Below are 24,854 nucleotides of genomic sequence, written 5' to 3' on the forward strand. Positions count from 1 at the left end.
GCTTTAGCGATATTGAACGACTTTTTCCCAACACACCACAAAACGGTTTATCTCCTCACTCTTGTTGTGTGTCCGTGATTGAATGTGAGGTTGTTAGTAGGCTCTCGGTTTCACGTCACAGATGACTATGAAATATGAGCCTTCGGAACCTTCAGACACGGGAGGAGGGCGCACACACACACACACCAGCACACCTTTTCACTGGGTTAATGTATGCATGGCGGGAGAGGGAACGTATGAAATATGATAACTCCTTCATCGGCAGTGAGCTGGAATGTTCACACAAGGGGGGCGGCATCGATGTGTTACTATGAACTTTGAGCAACTGGAGCATCTCAGTTACCACCAGCTTCTAGGACTGTGCTAGGTCATATCTTAACGAACGTGATCGTCCGCATCGAAGTGGTGTGTATAGGAGATCTTCTAATTAGCTACGGCTAAGAACATCGAAAAATGTCCTTCATCAAGCTCTATGGGGCAATCGTGTGTAGGGCTTTTGGTGTCTGTTTTGCTCTGTATAAGCGCACCCTCCCCCCTTATTGACAGCTATATCGGTAGGAGAGTTGCGCCTTGCCTTTTGAGGGGGACCCTGCAATTGCATTAATGATGTACCGGGTACCCCATGTGCTGCTGTGCGGTGTGGTGTGCATTGCAATAGCGGCCTGCACGTAAATCTCCACAGTGTGCGTAAATTGGCTGTTTTCGTTTGAAGCCATAATTTGCTTTTGTCCAAACATGGCAATAATATTTCGTTCAACACTTGCCCCCCGCCCCAGGGGAGGGGGGTGCTTTCCTCTTAGTCATATGCTGTCGCCATCTCGTGCCACAATCTCCTCGCTTGTGTTACAGTTTCTCTGAACCCCCCACTGGGTCGTTTGGTTCTCAGTTACGGAGCTTTCGCAGCAGAGACGATGATCCGATTTGCTTGTTGTTGTGTCCTTTCGGTGAGGGCTGAATGTTCAATTATCACCTTGTGCGTGGTTCACATAAACGATGTTGTGGCGCCTCGAGAACAGTGATCTCTGTCACCGCCGGATTGTCCGCACAGCATCTCTGCCGATCGATGGTGTCCGTCCGAGAGACCATCTGGCGGGCAGACAAGACTGGGTGCTGCTGGCGCCTGGACGGTATCGCTGTCGGAGAAGTGCCTCATTCAATCTAATGGAGGTACCTCCAGCGAGAGAAGGTCACGCACGGTAGTTGTGGACACAGCTCTGTCTGCTGCCTGCTCCCCGTCCATCGTTGGACGCACTGCTGTGCCAGTAGTAGGTCACGACGGCGATGCCGGTGCGGTGGCGGCTACGTCCGAGAGCGCTGCCGCTGAATTTATCATATCTGGTACGGTGCTGGACGGTATTACCACCATCCGTAGTCGTGTTACTTCCAAAAATGGCAACTCCTCTCCGCGCAAGGTCTTCGCGAGCGCTTCAAATGGGCCTTATTGGAGAGTGGCTGGAGGTCGTCGGTTTTGTTTCTTGACAAGAGAACGGGCACATTATGAGTCCGCGGCTTTTAAAAGAATGGCGCCGCCACGGGTAAGCTGAAGGAATGCTCCGTTAACAACAAGGTTGACGTTTTCATATGGTTACGTTTTTACGCCTTTCTGAGTTAATGGAGAATTTTGAAAAGCATGAGATTAAATGAAGTAGATATGGTTTAGAAACATGATAATATTTTGCTCCACGCCATGTGGCACTGTTTGGATATCAGCTCCTCACATTATCTCTCTTATCTGCATGCCTTAGTCAAATTCAGCAAATATCGGAGAACAGTGTGATTCATAATCGCACTTCTCCGGTGCTGTGAGCGCATTGTGAAAGTATTCATCACACACAAAGAGCGCACAAAACTGTCCAGAGCCAGTGCCGGGCGATAACGAACTACGTCATCGTTCATTCGGTTAGTCATTCAGGGCTTGAAACAGGTATCTCTTACACACCTTCAAGGGTATTAGTTCTATAGATAGTTTGGTCGTATGTTTCTTTCTCATCTGGAAAGTTAAGTTTTACTTTGAGAGAGGACTCTCTTCTTTCTCTGTCCCAGTACAGACTAATAATACACCTTTGTCTGCGGTAGAACTGCGTCTTAAAGGAGATTAACAGGTGATTTGCTAAGGAGGGAATGGTTCGCCATAATCCGCTCATTTTAAACTGCAATTGACAGAAACTAATGCACAACGCGCCTCCATCCCGTGGTGGTAGCAACGTAAGCGGATTGGTAACAATCGCTCACAAAAACCCAGCACCACCACCTAGCAGCCCTAGAAGCCAAGTGAAAGAGCCGAGTTTGAAATGATCGTTTTCGCCCTCTGCGATGTATTAACCTTCAATTGTCACTTTAGCAATAGAAGGAGACACACAGTAGAGGGTGGAAGAGTTTCTGTTGACCTCCGGCCATTGCAGTACAGTGCAGTGCAGGGGGAAAGATGGCAACATGAAAATGGGAAACCATTAAGTTGGCTTGCGTCATTCCGTTTGGCGCCGATTTGTTGCGCTTCGAAGCTAATGGACGCGAGACACCCCCCTGAGTCCCGTCCACGATGGAGTGTCTCCTGTCCTACCATTTCCTACGTTGTTTCCTGCACTTCTTCGTTCTGGGAAGAAAGGAGGTCAACACTGCATACATGTTCGATGCGTTCAGTCTGCGTCCCGTTTGGCAATTGCACTTTGTGTGCACTTTTGTGTGTGCATACATGTTGCGTTCTCTTTTCGCTTTCCGGTGGGGTGACTGCATGGAATATCGTGTTGATCGTCCCCCCTCGGAGAGAGTGTTGATAAAATCAAAACACTAAAGATATGTCGAGCCTATCGTAAAATGTCGTCTCTGATTGTTATTTATCCGCTTTCCTTTCATCCGTTTGTGTGTGTTGGGTATATGTTACGCCGGCGCGCCGTCGTGGTGTGTTACTTCACTTGCGTACTTATGCGAAGTGGTTTGCGCAGTGGAGTGCGTACTGAGCCTTGACGATTGTGTGTGCTGCTGTGTGTTTGTCACGGTTGTGATAGCTTTATTAGTCGCCAGTTGACCGCCAATCGCTGTTATGTTGATGCGTCGTGGAGTTGTCGAGCGAATGATTCATCCCGATCTCGATCACCTCAAATGGTGGAACTCTCCGATTGTGTCAAAGTCAATAACCTGCTCCCCCTGGTTAACATTGCGTCTGCCGATTGTGCAACTCGCAATTCTGTATATCATATACATATTTGTTATGTGATAAAATTGCAAACAAAGTAGCAGCACAAGCGACATAAGCAAACAGAGAATAAGCAACTGGTAATGAAGTAATTCTTCCACAAGAAGGAAAGGTACTCCTGTTGCTCCTGTTTGTCGATAAAACGACATAAAACACTGCAAAAGTGTGTGTGTCTGCAAGATGGGATTGTCCAAACAAAGTCAGCTGAAGCAACTGGGGCGACTCTGTGCGCGCCGCCTAACCTTCAGCCATGGCGTCCGGCCGATTACGTCAGGCGCACATTACCACACTCGTCCGGTCTATCCAGGAGTCCATCATGGTGTGGTGACCCGTGTACGATATAACTCCACACCTTCCATCCATCTTCGAAAGCGAAACACACAGACTGTTCTGTGCCTTTGTTTAGCCGACATCCCGTTTTTTGCCCCGACGAGGAGAGGGTAGGGTATATGGCACGATGCAAGCGAGTTTTGCAGAACTAAGAGACAAGGACGCGGATGACAGAAGAGGGATGGGATGGGGCGGAGTAGGGCTGACTCGACGACACGCGGCCCTTGTGTGTTGCGTTTTACTGTCTGTGTGGTTTGCAATTGACCATGACGCTTGACGGGCGCGCGAGTTTTATAATTATTCGCATTGTATACATTTAGCAGCACGCTTCAATCTGGCCAGCGGCGCGCGTAGTGTCCGGTTCCTCTCTTCTTCTGGCCCTCTCTCTCATTTGCATCGAGAGGGAGGCGCGATGAAGATGAAACTGTTTAAAATCAAACCCGATGATACTTGACGCGGTTTTTGCGCGCCTGTCCACTCTCCAGTGGCTTGCGTTGTCAACGGCTTTGTCGCTGGAGCGAGAGAGAAATACGTGCCGATGAATCATCCAGGGAGCTTGCTGCACTCGTCGTTTTGTGGCGCTGTGATGATGACCCCCTCCACCAGATGGCGCTACAACACCGGTTGTTGGCGTGGTATCGGTTGTTGGTTGATGAATTCTTCAAGGTATTATTAATGTGTCAATTCAATTCTCTCTCTCTGTCCTTCACCTGCTTCTAATCGAAAAATATCGGGAAAGTTAGCATCCCCCATTCTCGAGGGTGATGAGTTACGATCGACAATTAGCATTCCACGCAAGGAAAGCCACATTCCTTTCGAAGGCCATATTTGCAAACACGATCATCAATCAAAAACCCACCCTCCCAGCACATTCTCTCTCTCTTTCAACGGTATTTCAATGCTTATCACGAACTTGAACTTACATCCTGTTCACTTTCAACAAGCGGGCGACAGTTTAAGGGAGCAGCGAGTCTCTCCATTTGGACCCTTGCAATTCGCGGCTGATTATTTGCCTCTTCCTTTTTAAAACCCGTGACGTGATGTATCGTCGATCGGTTCGAAACATGATGATTCGAGGAAACGATCACTGCTCGCTCTAACGCTAGCGACGGAGCGGCGGACAAACAGTGACCTTGAACACGTGCCTTGTACCCTTGGCAGTGGGGCAGTATCGAATGCCATCGGCGCAGCGCGCAATCCACCACTGCCGCCAAGACGACGGAACTCCCCGATCGAAAGAGAATCAAAAAGAGGGAAGATTCGGTGGTGGTTGCGCGCCCCGTGTGGAAGAGCCCACTTCTAATGAGCGCTGCGTAATAATTTCCCACCGGGGCCAGTGTTAGTCGCTCATTGGCATTGGATTCTCTCATTCCTTCCTTTGGGGGTTTCTTTACCCAAAGAGGGTGGGGGGGGGGGGGCGGGGGGTAAGCATATAATGTTGGTTGTTGTGTATTTGTCTTTGCACTCACGCACATCTTTTCCCATCTCGCGAGTGAGCGCTTGGCGTCCCGCGTGAGTACCGCCAGCCAGCCCCGGGGGGAGTTGAGGTCCAATCTTCATCAATGGTGTCAACTTGCGGCTGGGGCCGGTTTGATTTCTTCCTCCGTGTACCGGTGTTGCGTCGGTATGAGTGTGGGCTTAGGCTCAGCCATTAAAGTTGAATAACCGACACCCACACACACAGACCCACGGGCTGGCAGGCAGGCAGGCAGGCAAGCGGAAGCTTTCGCAGTAGGTTCCACGGAAGAACCTCCGAAAAAAGAGAGCGAGAGAGAACGCCAACTCCAACGCCTGGGTGCGTCGGCAATAAGCTGCAAAATCTGTTTTTGCTCCCAACAATCGTGGGCTTTTGGGGGCTTAATATTTTTGGAACGAACCGTGTTCCGGCAGCTTGGAGCACCGACCCACCAACACAACACACCTCCCGCCGTTTGGCCAGCAATGGGCACGACGATCGTTAGGAATGCGTTGAACTGCTGTTGCTTAGTGGCTGTGTGAAACAGGTTCGAGATCTACTTTCGGAGCTGTCATTGAGGTTGTTGTATTGTGGGGTCTCCCCCGAAATCTTGGCTGGCTGGTGTGTGTGTGTGTAGCCCCACGCTCTGTGGACATAAAATTTCTACTCAAGGCCATAAAGGGCGAAGAGAGAGTGGGAATGGGTATGGCGGAAGCAGCAGAATGAAGGAGATAGATCATCCTGAATTTGTGGCTGTGCTTCTTCGGATCATTGGAGGTATTTTTGCACCGCGGTTCATACGCGTTCCAAGAGGCGAAGATCATCACTCAAATGTACCAACATTAGATGAAGATATACGATCGCGATGATTGCATGTGTGTGTGTGTGTTGGTGTTTATATCTATAGGGATTGTTTTGTTCCAGAGTGAACAAACAACAAACAACTCTTAAAAGACGCATGAGAGAGACACACCCAAACACACCATCTCCTGGACTGATCTTGGAGCTCTTTGTGACTTTCTTCTGTTTTATGATACCACCAGACGCTTCAGGAGAGAGATCACAAACTAACTAGAATGCGACCACGCGATTGATATCTTCCTGTGCGCAGGGTGGGTTTTTATTGATCAATTTAACCTCACTAATAAGATGTAATAGGTGGAACGAGATCTCGGTCGATGATCCACCCCGCTGGAGCAGTTTCCAGACGTTAAGAGGAAGAATAACCACCCACTAAACACATCCCATTACATTTGGATATTTTGTTGTAATCGCTACAACCTGCGTGCGTAGGAACTGAACAAACTAGCGTTTCATCTTGTTACGCCCAACATTTGGACTTGTGTGTTTGAATGCATCATCGACGGCAAAAGTGCCACATGATTGCACCTGCACACTACACATGTGTGTGCAGAGTTTATAATGTTGATCCTCCGCACATGGGGCGGCCCTAACAAGCTGCACCGCGTCTTCCAGCATCATCAACTCCATCACCACCGACACATGTGTGCTCTTGTGTAGGCTGTAAACGGGCCACAGTAGCAATGGATTCTTTTTACGATGAGATGAGATGCTGCTGCACTGTTGATACACTCTGTGGGGACGCGTTTGTTTGCAAAACAAACTCGCCCGACAAAGAGCACACGCGGGCGGGCGGGCAGCGTTACTCCTTTTCGGCTTTACAGAGTAGTAGTGTGCATGGTTTAATTTGCATAATTGCAAACTCAAACTGCCGGTATGAAGCCGAGTGTTGTTGTTTGTTTACTCGGCATGGGCGACTCGGTGTAAAAGACTTTGATCAAGAAGCTGTGTGCCAGCGGCTCGACCCGGCCCAGAGAGTGGGCAATCAATCGGTAGAGACTTTGCTTTCCAATCAACGATTCACGCCCGTGCACGCCCGTAATGCCACACTAATTAGACAAACAGGCGCTGATAAGATGCGTTGTCGGTGATAAGAAAGTGGGAGCTGTCAATGAAGGAAAGGGTTGGGTGATTATTTTTTCCGTGAGTTCCTCTTCGATGACGGCTGAACGGAAGCAATCAATCGGTGGACATAATGACTCATTTTTGGAGGTGTCGTTACAATGGAAATGCTTATTATTAGTTTCGGGCGAAATATGCGCTCCATTCAGTATCTTTTCCTGTGCCAGAATCAGTTGTTTAATAGCCAAATTAGTCTAATTGATGTGTTAGGTATTTGCTCGATCACGATTCTGGCCCATGAACCCGCTTCGTAAGCGTGTGTGGGGAGGAGGAGGAAGGAATAGAAGGTTAATTAAAGTTATTTGCACACTTATTTCAAGATTCACTTCAGCGGTGTTTGCATCTCGCTCTGTCCGCCAGCACGAAGTCGCGTGAGTGCGGTGCATCGTGCGTTAAATTGGAACTGCACAACGTTAGCGCTATAATTATCCATCATAAACAAAAACAACCTAACGATGGGGGGATGGCAATCGAGAATAGGAGAGATAGAGAGAGACAAACTTCTTCCTTCCTCTCGTGCTCCTCCAGTGTGGTATTCGTTGACGCGAGTGACGTACTTAAAATGTTACTTTTTGTGTGAGTAGGGCTTACAGCAAGATCCAAAATATTGCAAAACGAAATAATGTAAATAAATTGACCATGAATAATTGAAGAATTCATGTCGCTTTGAAATGTCACATTCTTGTCACTGCCATGTTGTGGGTGGTGCAAATGTGAAGAATCTCACAACATTGTTTTGGTATGTAGAATATTCGAGTCTTGCGAGGAATGGCAGGCAATTCGCAGGCGACGAAAAATTATGGACTGGCCGTGTTGTGGTCCATGTGGACACGCTGACGAGGAACGAATGTAGAAGATGTTTTACGACGTGTTCTTGTTTTGAATCTGGTTTTACCTTTGGCCGGAAAGACACGACACGATCATCTTGCCACCGAATCGGATAGGAAAATATCTTTAATCAACCCCGCAACGAGATACGAGAAGATGAGAAAGTTTGCATATTTATAGCGCTCTATGGCTAGGCACGATAGAAACGATAGAGGTAAATGAGCAAAAAGGTGGTGCCGTACCAGTGGCGCCAGAGTTTTTACCTATAACGATATTTTATTCATCACTCTCGGGGCGCCACCGCCGTCCACCACCACATCACCACTGGCGAACCTTTCTAACTCATAGTAATAAATTTGTTTCCCCTTCTTTCTCTTTCGTTTTAGACATACTCGGGGCTGTTCTGCGTGGTGGTCAACCCGTACAAGAAGCTGCCCATCTACACCGAGAAGATCATGGAGAAATACAAAGGCATCAAACGGCACGAGGTGCCACCACACGTCTTTGCGATCACAGACACCGCCTATAGATCGATGCTTCAAGGTAAGCAGCAAAGGCTGTGCGTTTTGATCAGCTCGCGCGTGTTTCTTGTGGTGGCGCGCATGTTGACGGGCGCCGATTAGTGGTAATTGTTGATAACTTCGGTCACAGGATATCGTGGATAGGGTGCGTGCAGCAGGAGAGGTTCAGGGTTGCTCGCTGGGAATTAGCACTAATTAAGTCGTTTAGTTAGGGGCTGTGTTAAACAGGAGATAAGGGAACGTGACATTCCCCCGGAGGACATGATACAAGTAACAATCAGAATCGACTGATACAGTATAAGCGAGAGAGACTATGATTGATAAACAATCTTCTCTCACTTTTTGCACAGCTAGTGTTCAACATATGGTTGGGCGTAAGAAAGTGTCTTGCAATATGTTCACCGAGGACATGTGTGTCGTCGTGACTGGTGTTGCCACAGCTGGGTGCGTCTTTGGCCGGAATATAATTCATCGAAAGGAGGAGTAACTGTAGGGCACTGTGTAATTAAATGGTGGTCCATTCGCTCATCGTTCACCCCGCGAAGTGCGCAAGAAATGGACGATCGTTGATATTGGTCGTCGTTAGCATTGGCGTGTAATTGCTTCACACACACGGGCGCGGGGGTATGCGCAGATCTCAATTTCGAAGCGAAAGCGCGAAACTATACTTAGTGCACATGTTCAACGACGGTGGAATTTATCTGCGTAAATGAGACGTTTCGCAAAGCTAAACGGGGGTTGCATTCCAGAGGAAGAAGTATCACTGAGACGTGAAGGGAAGCTGTGTGGTTTTTTGTACGATGATTATCATCTCCGTTGATTATCCTTGAAAGGGGGACGCGTTGAATGTATGTCAGGATGATGATCTTTTTGTACGATTCGTGTTTTAAAACTACTGTGTACGCGTTATTTGGTAATATCCTCCACTGCATACACTGCATGGGGGTATGGCGGATGCTACTTCCATATTGAGTAAAAATTAAGTTGATTTCACGGACGCGATTACCATTTTGGAGCGCGAGATTATTGGACAGATGGCTAATAAATATGCGCTTTTCGGGTATACCCATATAAAGGATCGATAAAATGTGTTTACGAATGGCATTCATCTTCCCCTGGTTTTGGACCGTATTTGCTTTCGTTTTGCATATGAACGGAAGTTTCGAAGTTTTATTGCTGTGTTGTGTCACGTCTTTTCGACCTAATTTTCGTTATTACTCAGCATAAGTGGCGCTATGTCAAATAGTGCATAGACTCTGACTGCAAAAAAAATGGATGCAACTGCGGCACAACAACACAACAGCCGGGCCTATGATTCATCGTAGAACTATTTGCTACCGCGAACGTCTATGCACGCTAACGATTGTATCACAACACAGTTTCCCCCCCCCCCCCCCCCCATGGATTTGCCATCGGACGTGTTTCCCGCCCGGTTAGTAGTGTGTGCTTCCGCTTACACCACATCCACGTTGCTTTCTTCTGCTCTGCTACTGCTCCTAGCAGCACCGTGTAGTGGAGGGTAAAATTAATTGGCCGGTTGTTTTCGTGTGGGTAGCTCACACACGTCGATCTTTCTTATGCTACACATGTACGATCGTATCTAAAGCTACCTCGAGATCACTAAAGATGGGAGTATTTCTCCCCTGCCAGGCGTTCAACGGTGGTGTAGCGCGTTGTAGTATGAATTTATTTCCTCGAAGCGTGTTAATGGGGGAAATTTGAGTTCCGTGAATATTACCATCGAATCAACACATTTACTAACATGCAAACATACATATGAACGCCTTTGATCGACCAAGAGGCGACAATAATAACGTTTTATTACGTGGAATATCTGACGTCATTGGAAAACCAGTAATACCAAAAGTTAATAGCACAGCTGGAGAATTAGATTAGCAACAGTGTGTTATTCAACGGCAGGTAGATTTACTGCAGAGGATCGCTGCAATTGCACTCTAGTTTGAAGTGACCAATCACGATCTGGCGGTTCGATTCGATGCAGTTGACTGAAAATTACCAAATAAGTCACACATTCTCGATCAGCGCAGTCCTCCGAGCACCCCAAGCCTGTCTACCTGTATACCATACGGACGTTTCGAGATTTGTTACTGAAGATAGCCGAGATAGATTGCAGCTCGCCGTACGGTAGGAAATATTTAAATTAATTTCTTGCTACACTAGCACTTGACACCTGGCTTCTCCTGCTCCCCGCGACACACCAAATCAGGGGGAGGACCGGACCGTACGGCGTTTGATCCCCTGTCGGCGGTGACCTTTTTGTCTTGCAATTAATCAATCTCCAGTACACATGGCAATTAGTGAATATATCTGATGACTCAAGCATCACCAACAGATGTGGTGGGGAAGGCTTCTACTTGCGTCTATGGGAGTGTGAATGGTCCATTTAAGGAATCTGTCGATTTGCATAGAAACGTTAGCGAGAGAGGTGTAGCCCGGTAAAGCTCTTTCACAAAGTCGCCAGAGGAAGGAGGTTTCTTTTTACCTTCGACATAAGCGTTTAGTGTAGCCATACGTCAAGCGAAAAGAGGCGGTAGGGAGGGAGTATGTAGGAAAGGTCCGATGACAGATTTTTTTTTTGCTCTTGTATTCCACTGGTCAAATGACTTAATGAGGTCGCGAGAAGTTGTAAAAAAACGGCTCGAAGATGACCATCTATGGTATCGTCAAACTCGGCAAGAAATCTTGCCAACGCGCGCGTAGCCCAACGGATCCGTGTGCGTGTGTGTCTCTCGATCGAGCATTGAGTTGTCGTTTTGCGTAACATATGTTTCGTGTGCGGACATTTGTGAGGTTTTTTAGGTAATACCCTCACATGCTCACGTCTCGGTCGCGATCAAACCGCAACGTCAACAAGTTTATTAACTGCGTTGGGTTAGACACTGAAAAGCTGTTTTGCTCTGGAGTGACCCTTTTTCTAACGAATTCTAATGTCAGATGGCGGACAAGTGGCCAAATGTGGGAAACATTGCACTTGTGTGATCTGCTATTTATACTCGCTCATGTAGAAAGATCGGGGAGATACAGGAACAATCTATTAAAGCTGCATACTCTGCACCGTCTCAGTCATCGCCGAAGTAAACTCTGTAGGCTTATGAAGTGGCCTTGCCCATCATCTCGCCAGACGATAAGCCGATCGTGTCTCGGGCAAGGAATGTCATTTACAAACATGTCAAGCTGATAAACGAGCAAGTCGTGCGAACCGGAGCAAAGCACACAAACAACAGCAAGAGAGAGAGAGAGGGTTTAGCTTTGCATAGCTTGCGACGACGAGCACAGCTTCTCGAGGTCGTCATACAGAGCACGTTTTGCAACACTTAGCCATCCCGCTCCCCTGTATGTACTCATATTCACTCTACTTTCTTGTTCGTCTTTTTTATTGCAGATCGAGAGGACCAATCCATTCTTTGTACCGGCGAGTCGGGCGCAGGCAAAACCGAGAACACAAAGAAAGTTATCCAGTATTTAGCGTACGTCGCTGCATCGAAACCGAAGGGATCCGTCGCGGTAGGTGTCGGCTGCAGTTTGTAGTGTACAACACACTCACTCTTACCCTGTTCACGGTTCACTTCTCTGTGTATAGTGACAGTTTAGTGTTAGTTTAGTGGCAGGAGGAAATATGCTTACGAAATGCTGACCATATGGTTCGCATTGCGCATTGACATTGTGAACAACGACCTGTGAGAAAGAAGTGGGTCAAAGCGTGCATCAAAGCGTCCGATATCTTACGGGATGCATAAAATGGAATGCCCATAAACCGCCGAATAGCGCCCGCCACCCTCCTGCAACCCCCAACGATCGTCAGCTTTGGGGATCGTCAGAAATGAATGAGCCATTTTGATGGTGACTGCACCTTCCCAAACTGTCGTTGCGCTGCAATGGGGCATCAATTCGATGTCCATTTATGGAAGAATTTCATAGTCACACATGCATGGGGCGGATGGGTGGGTGATTTGCATGTTTACTGCAAGCCATTGCATCTGCTGTGTGCGATGTCTCTCACCCCACCCCAAAAAAGGGAAGCTTTGGTTAAATTTTGCCTTCCCCGTTTCGGAGAAATTAACTAACAAGAAGCGAAAGTATGTGCAAATGGACTGTGTTGTGCCACGAAGGGGGAGGGCAACAGCCACAGCTGGCCTGTTTGTCCAGCTGCAGCCCACCCAGCGCTATGTGAGTGTGCTGTGACATCCAGCTCTGCGATCGTGGAGATTACACGCCTCCATTTGTCAGATTCCACTTGTTTGGTACATGTAAATGCGTAAATCTTCATCTAGTAGCGCTCAGCGCTGCCTGTGGAGGAAGAAATTAATTAATTATTAATTATCGCACACTAATGGAAATGAATGAGCTCGGTCGGTATGTCAGCACCGCCTCGTCTCGCCCGCGCGCAACCCTTTATGATTAGCGGAAAAATTAGCATGAAACACTCCATAAGACAGGCAGCAGTTGCATTTCGAGCTTCGAACGCTCAAGTATACGGGTGGTAAATTAATCTCGTTCCCACTAGACGACGCGGAGTGGTGTGTTCGCTGAAGAGCACAGATCCATCACGCGACACGCGATCGCGGATTTTATACCTTTTTAACCACTCCCCGGTGTTTCTACCGGCGCCGCCACCGCCGCCGCCGCACCCTGACAGACAGTTGACAAACTCACACAAGGGTGCTGTGGTAAGCGATCGATCAATTTCATGAGCTTGTTTTTCTCCCTTGCTGCGCTTGCTACTCTCGCATCGTGGGTAAGCCTAACACTCGATCATTGGTTCAACCACGCACTCTGTGCGCTCTAGCGTCGCTCCTCGCGGAGTAATGCCGGGCTGTTTTAAACGAAAGAGCAATCGGCAGTAGCAGCTATATGATGGAACGGAAACCCATAACTCCGGTGGTCCTAGCGTTAATTGAGCGCAAATGATCGGCGCACCACCATGGTGGCGTTGTTGAGATAGATGTCGATCCGCGCCGACCGTTTGCTGGCGTTGTACGAGTGCTCCAGTTTTCGCAAATGGTAGCAAGAAGGTAGAATATTCATAAAAATTCACTTCTCACCGCTTTGGCGCAATGTATCGCATTAAGTTGCAATAATAAAATTGTTTTGCTTGCAACACCTCTCTCATCAATAAAACGTACGACCAAGCTAACACGACACCGCACCACCAGCGCCAAAAGTGGCCATATCCGAATGTGGATTGGTTTGCCATTTTCGGTCACCAATCTGTGTGTTTTGTGCATGCAGCAGCAGCACAGCAACCATATGTGCGCGTATCCTAAGAAATCGAAATCGAACCAAAGCGCCTTAAAATGAGCCATTTTCTTGTGGACGGAGCAGAGGCTGTAGTAAAAAAATAATAAAACACCCTTCTTTGGGCGCAAGACAACACAGATTGAAACATAAATTCAACCACCACAAGTGGAAGAGAAGGGAGAAGGAGTACGGTCGCGGTTGTTGGATGGTGGATCCCTGTTTTCTCCTTCTTTGGCGCACTCTATGCTTATCGTCCCGATCTCTCGCTCTTATTCTCTCTCATACGAATCCGTAAAAGCTCTCGATCGTCGGGGTTGAGAGGGCAGGGTGCAGGAGGAGGGTTTGCATGCTGAAAAAGCCCATATTTGGATGCCGAATAGCCGAACGCCACGAATGTACCCCAGAGGAGAGTTCATCCATAAGGCGCTCCGACGGGTACGAATTGAGGACACGGCAATATGAAAATATAATTGACGGTCGTCCAATGTGCGACAGATTGGTTTTTGGTGCAGCTTTCCGTGGCGATCGCGAAATAAACATGTCCAGCCGTGTATAGACTGCTGGGAGGCAAGCAATTCATTAGTAGAAGGGCATAGTGCTCTACGCGAGATGTGCCTTTTATGGGGGAAAGTGCATTTATGATCGGTGAGAAGGTGGCGTAATAGACAGAAGAGCCATAGTTTACGATAGCATAGGGCATAGCACATATGTAGTTTCAGGAGAATGAAGGTAATTGAATGCAATAAGATTTATCACAATATTCGTTGTAATTGGCTCAAATTTTAGCGAAAATTCTTGACATGATCATCTAACCGAACGCAACCTGATGTAAATTCCGATGAGGTCAAGGTTCCCGCATAAACGAGCAACTGTTTCGGCTGTCGCGATAGTGACTGCTGAAAAGTTTTATTGAATGAATGGTGCCACAGAAAAAAGGGGCGAACACGTCCGTCCTATTCCCCCTCATTCACACTGATTGACTGTTCATAGATATGCTGTCAGCAGCGATCGCTAATCGGTAATCGAATGTGATGAATGACGACAGCAACAACGCTGCGGCAGCAATAAAATACCAAACGAGCTTCTCTCCGAAACACTATGCTCGAAGCTTGTAGTGATGCAAAAGATAGCGAAGAAAAAGAAATACGAAACTGTCGTAAGATAAAAACAGCGCAACCAGCAACACACAGCCACAGCCGCCCCCCTTTAAGCTCAATGGTGGCACAGCTCTGGGGTGACATGCGAGTGTAGCTTAGAGGGGTAAAAACCGCAAAAAGCCCTCTGCTAGATCGCTCCGGCTTGTTGTTGTATGTACAGTTCGACAGGATTCTATAAAAGGCGTGTGCTCCGTTTGTGCCCTTAGAGTGTGGCGTGTCGTTAAAAGAAAGGAACCACTTGAAAGAGCGGGAGAGTATAGGGAGAGAGAGAGAGAGAGAGAGAGGGAGGTTGGGAAGTGATCAGAGCTCTTCAATCGCGCGGGTGCTGTAATCCATTCTATGACGCCCAATATGGTGCGAATTATATAAACAAAAACCGGTCACATGGAACAACCGCCGGCTACACACTCCTAGCAAAAGCAAAAGGGCCCCCGATTGGGGGAAAAGGAGAGAGGAAGCAAGACAGAGGTGATCGCGTGGTGGAAATGTCTCCGCGTGTAAAAGAGAGACACACACAGCGTGCCGCCGCAGAGTGATAAAATATCGAAAGTCGCAACGGCAAGGCCCCGCGAGACCTCCGAAACTTGTACTGTACGCGAAGCAGTCGCCGATTTCGGTGCAGCATGTCCTCCGCGCGGTTTCGCGATCAGCCACCGGGCGTAGGACACAGCATCTCTTTACTCCGCTTGCCAATAGGGCCAAGAGAGATAGAGAGATAGGCCAGCGGCTGGGATGTGTTTATGTCAGTTGCATTGAGGCCGGTTGTGCCAAAAATGGGTAGCTGTTGATTTTTATTAAATATTATTAATTACACTGACAAGGGGGAGAGCTCTGGGGTCTCCCCCTTGCCTTTCCTCTGCTACGGTGATTGGTATGCAGGGGTCGTGAAACTGCAAACTCCTCCCGTACGTACATTGAGAGCTACCGATGTGGTGAGCGATCGACCCTCCCCCCCCTGGTCTTTCGAAACTAGTGATTATTGTTTTCTCGTATGGTGGAGTAGTCCCCCTATTTGGTGCTGTTCGGAGGAAAACCAGCGACCCAGAGGGGCAATAAAATCCGGGTCACATGTATGTGTGTGTGTTTGTGTCGTAAGTTAAATATCCTCGCGATCATGGACCTCGCTGGCCCTCAAATCGGGGTCTGGAAATCCCAAAAGTAAGATTGCAAAAAGAAAAAAAGGACAATAAGCGAATAAGACGTGAAAAGTAGTAAATTAATTCATAAAGCTCAATTTGATCATTCGCCCGGTATGGTTAGCTGAGTGTTTATAAGCTTTCAAATCGTTCTTCAGGCAAAGATAAACCATTATTTATGTAACAATATCCTTTATTTTATAATTTTATTCAACTCTCATTATTGTTATGCTAGTTTCTTATTTTATTTAGCTAATTTTCCTCCATTTTTCTTCCATTCCATGTAACCGAAACACACGAATTGTCATTAAAATCGCCTCTTCACGCTCTGCTATTTCGATTGAATTATGACATTGTTGATCACTGGCGGGGCGTGATATTGATCCAAATGCCCCCTGTGCAATACCTATTGCGCTCGATTATCGCATTTGCGCTGCCATCACCCATCCTGCTCGATTGTTGCTGCACCTGTTGTTGCCTGCTGCCGTTGCTATCGACTCTAAACATGCCTTCAAACCCTCTTAGACACCAACGCCAGCCCTGATCATCGTAAGTATTTTGTTTCTTTTATGTTTTATTAGTTATATTTTAAGTTTATTGTTTTGTTATCCGTCTCTGTTCCTCCCCACTATTATCCGCAACGATGTTTTATTTCTGGTTTCGTTTTACTTTGACACTCGACCCTCCGTTTCGTTTCAAAATTATTCCATATATAAATGATTGTGATTTTTCTCTTTCTTCTCTTTTTCAAATCTCTCACCCGCCATCGATTTGAAATCAAACCATCGAAAATTGCAAAACATAAATTTGATCCCTCACAAACAAACAAAAAATCTTTGGCACTGAAACACCATCAATACAACCTACCCACCCATCATCATCGTTTTCCAAACGTCATTCGTGCTTTGTTTGTGATCGTCCTGGTTCCTTATATGTTTATCACCATGTTTAAACGCGCTTATGCTTCACCGAAAAAAACGACCAAAATCAACGCAAACGCAACTAATAATTCGCTAATAATGCCAATGCGGGTGTGGTGTGCGCGTGTGTGTGCGTGTTTGCCTTATGCTTTTACTGTCCGGAATTCCGTTTTGGAATGCGTTCGCCTCTCAAATCGTGCTATTAATCACACTCGCCGGCTTCTATTATCCGACGTGTTAAACCCAACCAAACAAAACAAACAAAAATTGTCCCCAAAATCGCCACAAATGTACCGATGGGTTGCCCCGATACTCGGTAATCATCTCATACATCGTCTGACCCCGCACACACCGGTTGGGATAAAATGAAAACACTTGCTATAGGGTGGTCACCATACGAGTTTATCGGTAAAGTATAGTAACAGTTTTCGTAACCGAACTTACACCATTTTGCACCCCATCACTTGGTTGTTTTGCACTGTTCTTGCACCGGTGTTTGTTTGTTTGTTCCACGTGCACTGCTTCTCATTTATTTAGTTAGTTTTAGTGTTTTTGGTTTTTTTGCGATGGATATTTGTCGTTGTTGATCGGGTTTGCCATTGTTTATATCATTTTCATCTGAGTTTGCATTAGTTTTAGTATAGTTTTCACTTGTAAATGTAGTTTTTTCATTATCTAGTACAGTTTCAGTACAGTATTGCTAACTGCAAGTACAAACATAAGTCAGTTACTTCATTTACTGTTGATTCGCTGATTCTTTCTTTGTTCGCTCGCATCGGATACTTCATACTGGTCAACTGGTCAACCCATTTTGTCGTCGATTAATAGCTCTATTATGTTCGTGCATCGATTGATTCATAAAATCATCATTCCCCCTCGTGCGTTAGCTTTTTCTTTCTTCATTGATGCATTCGATTTGCAACTTATTTTGCTCCACCTCCAGCAAAGCTTTTCTCCCGGGGTAATGGAATGTTGCAATTATCTCATTAGTATCGCTTTACCGCCAACCGATCGACAGCACGCGCGGTTGCTTCCATAAGTGCTGAGGGTTTTTTTGCAATTACTAAAGCTTCTGTTCTACAGGCAGACAGGTCTTAAGATGCAGTGTTCTGGGGTTTCTCGGAGTATGTAGCGAAGGATAGAACAGGTGTAACGAAACGGGGTTTGATGGACGGGTTGTTTCATTAGCAAATAAATGGCGCATGGTGTGCAAGTAGGTTAAGATGGATCATAACAATTCACCCAGTAGCTTAGTATGTGGATTAAGATAATAGGATGATATGTCCAAAGCAATCATTCTATCACCTATTTGCACCAAATATCTGGAACGGTTAAATGTGGGGAGCGTAAGCTTAAAGTTAAGTTGGTGTAAGGGTTTAAATGTTTAGAAATGTACAGTAAATTGGATGGAAATAATTGACACATAGACTGTTAATATTGTTTCATCCAACTATCGATCGCAATGACGCTAGCTACTTTTATCGTACGTGTTATTGAGCATTCATTGAATATTGGTGTACTGTTGTACTATGGATAAAGTATGTTAACTGAATGAATTGTGAATGCCTATGTGGTAAAATAAAAACCCGGTCTCAAGCTCTCTTTTAATATATTTATTGTTTCTCCTTCTTTCCCATCACGTTTGGACTATTAGGGTGAATTGGAGCAGCAGTTGCTTCAGGCGAATCCCATTCTGGAAGCGTTTGGTAACGCCAAGACGGTGAAGAACGACAATTCGTCCCGTTTCGTAAGTATCCGCCGCCACTTCGAGCGCATCAATAAACGTGCGACCAATGCATAACAATAAATGTACAATAAACGTTTGCTCTCCCGCTTCTTCCCCGGTGGTGTAGGGTAAATTCATTCGAATAAACTTTGACGCTTCGGGCTACATCTCGGGCGCCAACATCGAGACGTATCTGCTGGAGAAGTCACGTGCCATTCGCCAGGCGAAGGATGAGCGTACATTCCACATCTTCTACCAGCTGCTGGCGGGCGCGTCGCCCGAACAACGCGAACGCTTCATCCTGGACGACGTGAAGACGTACCCGTTCCTGTCGAACGGTGGGCTGCCGGTACCGGGCGTGGACGACTATGCCGAGTTCCAGGCCACGGTCAAGAGCATGAACATTATGGGCATGACGTCGGAGGACTTTAACTCGATCTTCCGCATCGTGAGCGCGGTGCTGCTGTTCGGCTCGATGACGTTCAAGCAGGAGCGCAATTCCGACCAGGCCACGCTGCCGGACAACACGGTCGCCCAGAAGATTGCGCATCTGCTCGGGCTGAACGTGACGGACATGACCAAGGCATTCCTGACGCCCCGCATCAAGGTGGGCCGTGACTTTGTGACGAAGGCACAGACCCGCGAGCAGGTGGAGTTTGCGGTGGAGGCGATCGCTAAGGCGTGCTACGAGAAGATGTTCAAGTGGCTGGTGAACCGGATAAATCGGTCGCTCGATCGTACCAAGCGGCAGGGTGCATCGTTCATCGGCATCCTCGATATGGCTGGTTTCGAAATCTTCGAGCTGAACTCGTTCGAGCAGCTGTGCATTAACTACACGAACGAGAAGCTTCAGCAGCTGTTCAACCACACCATGTTCATCCTGGAGCAGGAGGAGTACCAGCGGGAGGGCATCGAGTGGAAGTTCATTGACTTTGGGTTGGATCTGCAGCCGACGATCGATCTGATCGACAAGCCGGGCGGTATCATGGCGCTGCTGGACGAGGAGTGTTGGTTCCCGAAGGCGACGGACAAGTCGTTCGTGGAGAAGCTGGCAGCCGCCCACTCCATGCATCCCAAGTTCATGAAGACCGATTTCCGTGGCGTGGCCGACTTTGCGGTCGTGCACTATGCCGGCAAGGTGGACTACTCCGCCACGAAGTGGTTGATGAAGAACATGGATCCGCTGAACGAGAACGTGGTGTCGCTGCTGCAGGCGTCGCAGGATCCGTTCGTGGTGCAGATCTGGAAGGACGCCGAGATTGTCGGTATGGCCCAGCAGGCCCTAACGGACACACAGTTCGGTGCGCGCACGCGCAAGGGTATGTTCCGTACGGTTTCGCATCTGTACAAGGAGCAGCTGGCCAAGCTGATGGACACGCTGCGCAATACCAACCCGAACTTTGTGCGTTGTATCATTCCGAACCACGAAAAGCGTGCCGGCAAGATCGATGCTCCGCTCGTGCTGGACCAGCTGCGCTGTAACGGTGTGCTCGAGGGTATCCGTATCTGCCGCCAGGGCTTCCCGAACCGCATTCCGTTCCAGGAGTTCCGCCAGCGCTACGAGCTGCTCACGCCAAACGTCATCCCGAAGGGCTTCATGGATGGTAAGCGAGCCTGCGAGCAGATGATCAAATCGCTCGAGCTGGACAGCAATCTGTACCGCATCGGACAGTCGAAGATCTTCTTCCGTGCGGGCGTGCTGGCGCATCTGGAGGAGGAGCGTGACTACAAGATCACGGACCTGATCGTCAACTTCCAGGCGTTCTGCCGTGGGTTCCTTGCCCGCCGCAACTACCAGAAACGGCTGCAGCAGCTGAACGCGATCCGCATCATCCAGCGTAACTGTGCCGCTTACCTGAAGCTGCGCAACTGGCAGTGGTGGCGCCTGTACACGAAGGTGAAGCCGCTGCTGGAAGTGACCAAGCAGGAGGAAAAGCTGGTGCAGAAGGAGGACGAACTGCGCCAGATCCGCGACAAGCTCGAGAACTTGTCGAAGAACTCGCAGGAGTACGAGAAAAAGTACCAGCAGGCAATGGAGGAGAAGACGCACCTTGCCGAACAGCTGCAGGCCGAGATTGAGCTTTGCGCTGAAGCGGAAGAGGGTCGGGCCCGGTTGGTCGCTCGCAAGCAGGAGCTGGAAGAGCTGATGCAGGATCTCGAGTCGCGAATAGAAGAAGAGGAGGAGCGTGTGAACGCGCTGACCAGCGAGAAGAAGAAGCTGCAAATCAACATTCAGGATCTGGAGGAGCAGCTGGAGGAGGAAGAAGCCGCGCGCCAGAAGCTGCAGCTGGAGAAGGTACAGCTCGACGCAAAGCTGAAGAAAATGGAGGAAGATGTCGCGCTGATCGAGGACCAGAACCACAAGCTGGTGAAGGAGAAGAAGCTGCTCGAGGAGCGTGCCAACGACCTGTCCCAGACGCTGGCCGAGGAGGAGGAGAAGGCGAAGCATCTTGCCAAGCTGAAGGTGAAGCACGAGTCGACGATCGCGGAGCTGGAGGAGCGTCTGCTGAAGGATCATCAGCAGCGCCAGGAAGCGGACCGCTCGAAGCGCAAGATCGAGACGGAGGTGGCTGACCTGAAGGAGCAGATCAACGAGCGACGCATGCAGATAGAGGAGATGCAGCAGCAGCTGGTGAAGCGCGAAGAGGAACTGGCACAAACGCTCGTACGCATCGACGAAGAGTCGGCGGCAAAGGCTGCGGCTCAGAAAACGCAGCGCGAGCTCGAATCGCAACTGGCCGAAATTCAGGAGGATCTCGAGGCGGAAAAGCTCGCTCGCTCCAAGGCTGAAAAGCAGAAGCGTGATCTGAACGAAGAACTCGAGGCGCTGAAAAACGAACTGTTGGATTCGCTGGACACCACTGCCGGTAAGTAAATGAGCGTGAAAGATGGATGGGATATGTATGTACATAATGTGTCTAAAGCAGTTGCATTAAACCCGACTCGTTATGTTTTATTACAGCACAACAAGAACTGCGTTCGAAGCGTGAACAGGAGGTGGCCACCCTCAAGAAGACCCTCGAGGACGAGTCGGCCAACCACGAGTCAACGCTGATGGACATGCGTCACAAACATGCGCAAGAGATTTCCTCCATTAACGAACAGCTGGAAAATCTGAAGAAAATGAAGGGCGGATTGGAGAAGAGCAAACAGCAGCTCGAGGCGGAAAATGCAGATCTTGCTACCGAATTGCGCAACGTCAACCAATCGCGCCAGGAGAACGATCGTCGACGCAAGCAGGCGGAAACACAGATTGCCGAGTTGCAGGTATGGCAAGCACTGGAAGAAAAGTCGAGTTTGTTTTGCTTTATTTGAAGTTGACCATTTGAAGTTGACACAATATTCTTTCTCTCGTGCATGCCTCTTCCGTTAATGTTTTTGATGCGCTTTTTTGCGTAACGTTATAGGATTACGTTGAGTATTTCGAAGTATGATTTTTTAAATTGTTGTTTCGTCAACGCTCATTCGTATTTTTAGAAAACTCGCTACATCCACAATAAGCTCATCTTGAAGATTTCTTTTGCAATGGATCTAATTTCATCTTATATTTATATTATTAGGTGAAACTTGCGGATGTCGATCGTGTTCGTGTCGAGCTGCAGGATAAGGTGACCAAGCTGCAACAAGAATCGGAAAACATTACACAACAACTGGACGAAGCTGAGCTGAAGGCTTCCGCTGCGATGAAGAGCGCCGGCAATCTGGAAAGCCAGTTGACCGAAGCGCAACAGCTGCTGGAAGAGGAAACGCGTCAGAAGCTTGCCTTGAGCTCCAAGCTGCGTCAAATCGAGTCGGAGAAGGAAGCGCTTCAGGAGCAGCTGGAAGAGGACGAGGAGGCAAAGACTAACTACGAGAAGAAGTTGGCCGAGCTGAACTTTACCATCCAGGAGATGAAGAAGCGCTCCGAGGAGGACTCGGACATTGCCAAGGAGCTGGAAGAGTCGAAGAAGAAGATGAACAAGGACATCGAGACGCTGCAGCGCCAGATCCAGGAGCTGCAGGCTGCCAACGATCGTTTGGACAAGAGCAAGAAGAAGATCCAGTCCGAGCTGGAGGATGCCACGATCGAGCTGGACACGCAGCGCACCAAGGTGTTAGAGCTGGAGAAGAAGCAGAAGAACTTCGACAAGGTGTTGGCGGAGGAGAAGGCCATCAGCGAGCAAGTGGCCCAGGAACGCGACGCAGCAGAGCGTGAGGCGCGCGAGAAGGAAACGAAGGTTCTGTCGCTTACCCGCGAGCTGGACGAAGCGTTCGAGAAGATCGACGAGCTGGAAACGAAGCGCAAGGGTCTGCAGAACGAGCTGGATGAGCTGGCAAATACACAGGTTAGTAAAAGGATGTGCTTGATTTGGTTTTGACTTCTAATGACTCGCTTTTTTGGGACGCTCGATCTTGCAGGGAACAGCCGACAAAAACGTGCATGAGCTAGAGAAGGCAAAGCGGGCCCTCGAGAGCCAGCTGGCCGAACTGAAAGCACAAAACGAAGAGCTCGAGGATGATCTGCAGCTGACCGAGGACGCCAAGCTGCGGTTGGAGGTTAACATGCAAGCCCTGCGCGCACAATTCGAACGCGACATTCAGGCGAAGGAGGAGCAGTCGGAAGAGAAGCGACGCGGGCTGGTGAAAGCTTTGCGCGATCTGGAAGCCGAGCTGGACGAGGAGCGCAAACAGCGTGCGGCAGCGGTCGCTGCTAAGAAGAAGCTCGAGGGCGACCTGAAGGACATGGAGGCGACGCTCGAAATGAACAATAAGGTGAAGGAGGATGCGCTGAAGCAGGCCAAAAAGCTGCAGGCCCAGATCAAGGACGCCATCCGTGACGCCGAGGAAGCTAAGGCGGCTAAGGAGGAGTTAGCTGCCATTAGTAAGGAGTCGGAGCGCAAGGTGAAGACGCTCGAGGCGGACCTGATGCAGCTGACCGAGGATCTGTCCAGCTCGGAACGGGCGCGCCGTGCCGCGGAAGGCGAACGCGACGAGCTGCTGGAGGAGATCAATTCCAACTCCAGCAAGGGTTCGCTCATGATCGACGAAAAGCGACGCCTGGAGGCCCGCATTGCCGCCCTGGAGGAGGAGCTCGAGGAGGAGCAATCGAACCTCGAGCTGATGGTGGACCGAAACCGCAAGGCCCAGCTCACGATCGAACAGCTCACCACCGAGCTGGCGACGGAGAAGTCGAACTCGCAGAACAACGAAACCCTCAAGTGCGGCTTGGAGCGACTGAACAAGGAGCTGAAGGCGAAGCTGTCCGAGCAGGAGACGGCACTCCGCACGAAGCTGAAGGCGGCAACGGCCGCCTCGGAGGCGAAGAACTTGAACCTGGAGAAGCAGCTCGAAAACGAAACGAAGGAACGGTTGGCCGTGCAGAAGGCTAACCGCAAGCTGGAGAAACGCATCAAGGAGCTGACGATGAACATCGAAGACGAGCGACGACATGCCGATCAGTACAAGGAGCAGATCGAAAAGGTATGTGTAATGGTGAATCAGTCAGGAGCGAGTCTTAGGAGAGTGATTGATGCTACTTTTTTTTTATTCTGGCTTCCCCCCGTGCAGGCCAACAACCGCATGAAGACGCTGAAGCGCAACCTGGACGAGGCGGAAGAGGAAATCCAGAAGGAAAAGACACTGAAACGAAAGGCGCAGCGCGAATGCGAAGATATGCTTGAAAGCCACGAAGCGCTGTCGCGGGAAGTGAATGCGCTCAAATCAAAACTGAGGTAAGTTCGCTACAGATACACGTCGTGGCACCACCATCTCTTTCCGAACTGTATTAAACTGATAGACGTGTTAATATTTCTCTACTTTCTTATATACCACCATGATCACGCAACAATCATTTTACACTACAATAGTATACACAAAGACTCGAAAAAATAATTGAACACACATCTCAAGGAAACGCGACCTTATCCTCCTCTTCCTCCCCCGTGGAAAGGATACGCCTTCTCTTTTAGCGTCGTGTTTAGTTTTTAAATATGTACAGTAGGGCACGCAATAGAACTCCTCGTGGGGGTAATTAGTTGAATTTTTGGTCCATGTTATTACACACAATAACGTTAAGCAACAACACACAAAGAGAGAAGGCTGAAGGTGTGGAAAGAATAGGTCGAGAACACACACACACAAACACACAACCATAAACACGCACACTGTTTACGAATTTCAAGGATGTGATAAGAGAAACCCTCGACTATCTCTAGAGTAAATGCGGTGCAGGTAAAGTTGCTGACGCGAAAGCTGATGCTTCCCTTTGAGTGGTGTGTCGTGTGGTGTTGTGATTTTGTTTCGTTTATGAAGTTGTACACTCCCCCAACCACCAAACTCTACTCTACTGTCTGTTTCATATCTTCC

The 24,854-nt window shown here is 48.5% G+C and overlaps 1 protein-coding gene across 3 annotated transcripts in view; it reads left to right on the top strand.

Annotated features, from left to right (window-relative positions):
- LOC121594842 (myosin heavy chain, non-muscle) overlaps positions 1–24,854 on the top strand; it is a 39,631-nt gene that overhangs the window by 12,060 nt on the left and 2,717 nt on the right. Inside the window, exons 3-13 of one of the 3 annotated variants that reach the window (XR_006005043.1) lie at positions 8,177–8,333; positions 11,715–11,836; positions 16,389–16,412; positions 17,168–17,191; positions 18,438–18,530; positions 18,637–21,376; positions 21,472–21,776; positions 22,070–22,834; positions 22,908–23,969; positions 24,057–24,220; positions 24,356–24,719. Coding sequence is in view for 2 of the 3 variants with exons in the window: in XM_041918560.1 (XP_041774494.1) it covers positions 8,177–8,333; positions 11,715–11,836; positions 16,389–16,412; positions 17,168–17,191; positions 18,438–18,530; positions 18,637–21,376; positions 21,472–21,776; positions 22,070–22,834; positions 22,908–23,969; positions 24,057–24,220 (5,456 nt within the window). In the remaining variant the exon portion in view is untranslated. The remainder of the gene's footprint in view (positions 1–8,176; positions 8,334–11,714; positions 11,837–16,388; positions 16,413–17,167; positions 17,192–18,437; positions 18,531–18,636; positions 21,377–21,471; positions 21,777–22,069; positions 22,835–22,907; positions 23,970–24,056; positions 24,221–24,355; positions 24,720–24,854) is intronic. The other 2 variants (XM_041918560.1, XM_041918561.1) reach the window with 2 other exon arrangements.

Source organism: Anopheles merus, chromosome 2L (assembly GCF_017562075.2).
Source record: "Anopheles merus strain MAF chromosome 2L, AmerM5.1, whole genome shotgun sequence".
In the NCBI taxonomy this organism is placed as follows: domain Eukaryota; kingdom Metazoa; phylum Arthropoda; class Insecta; order Diptera; family Culicidae; genus Anopheles; species Anopheles merus.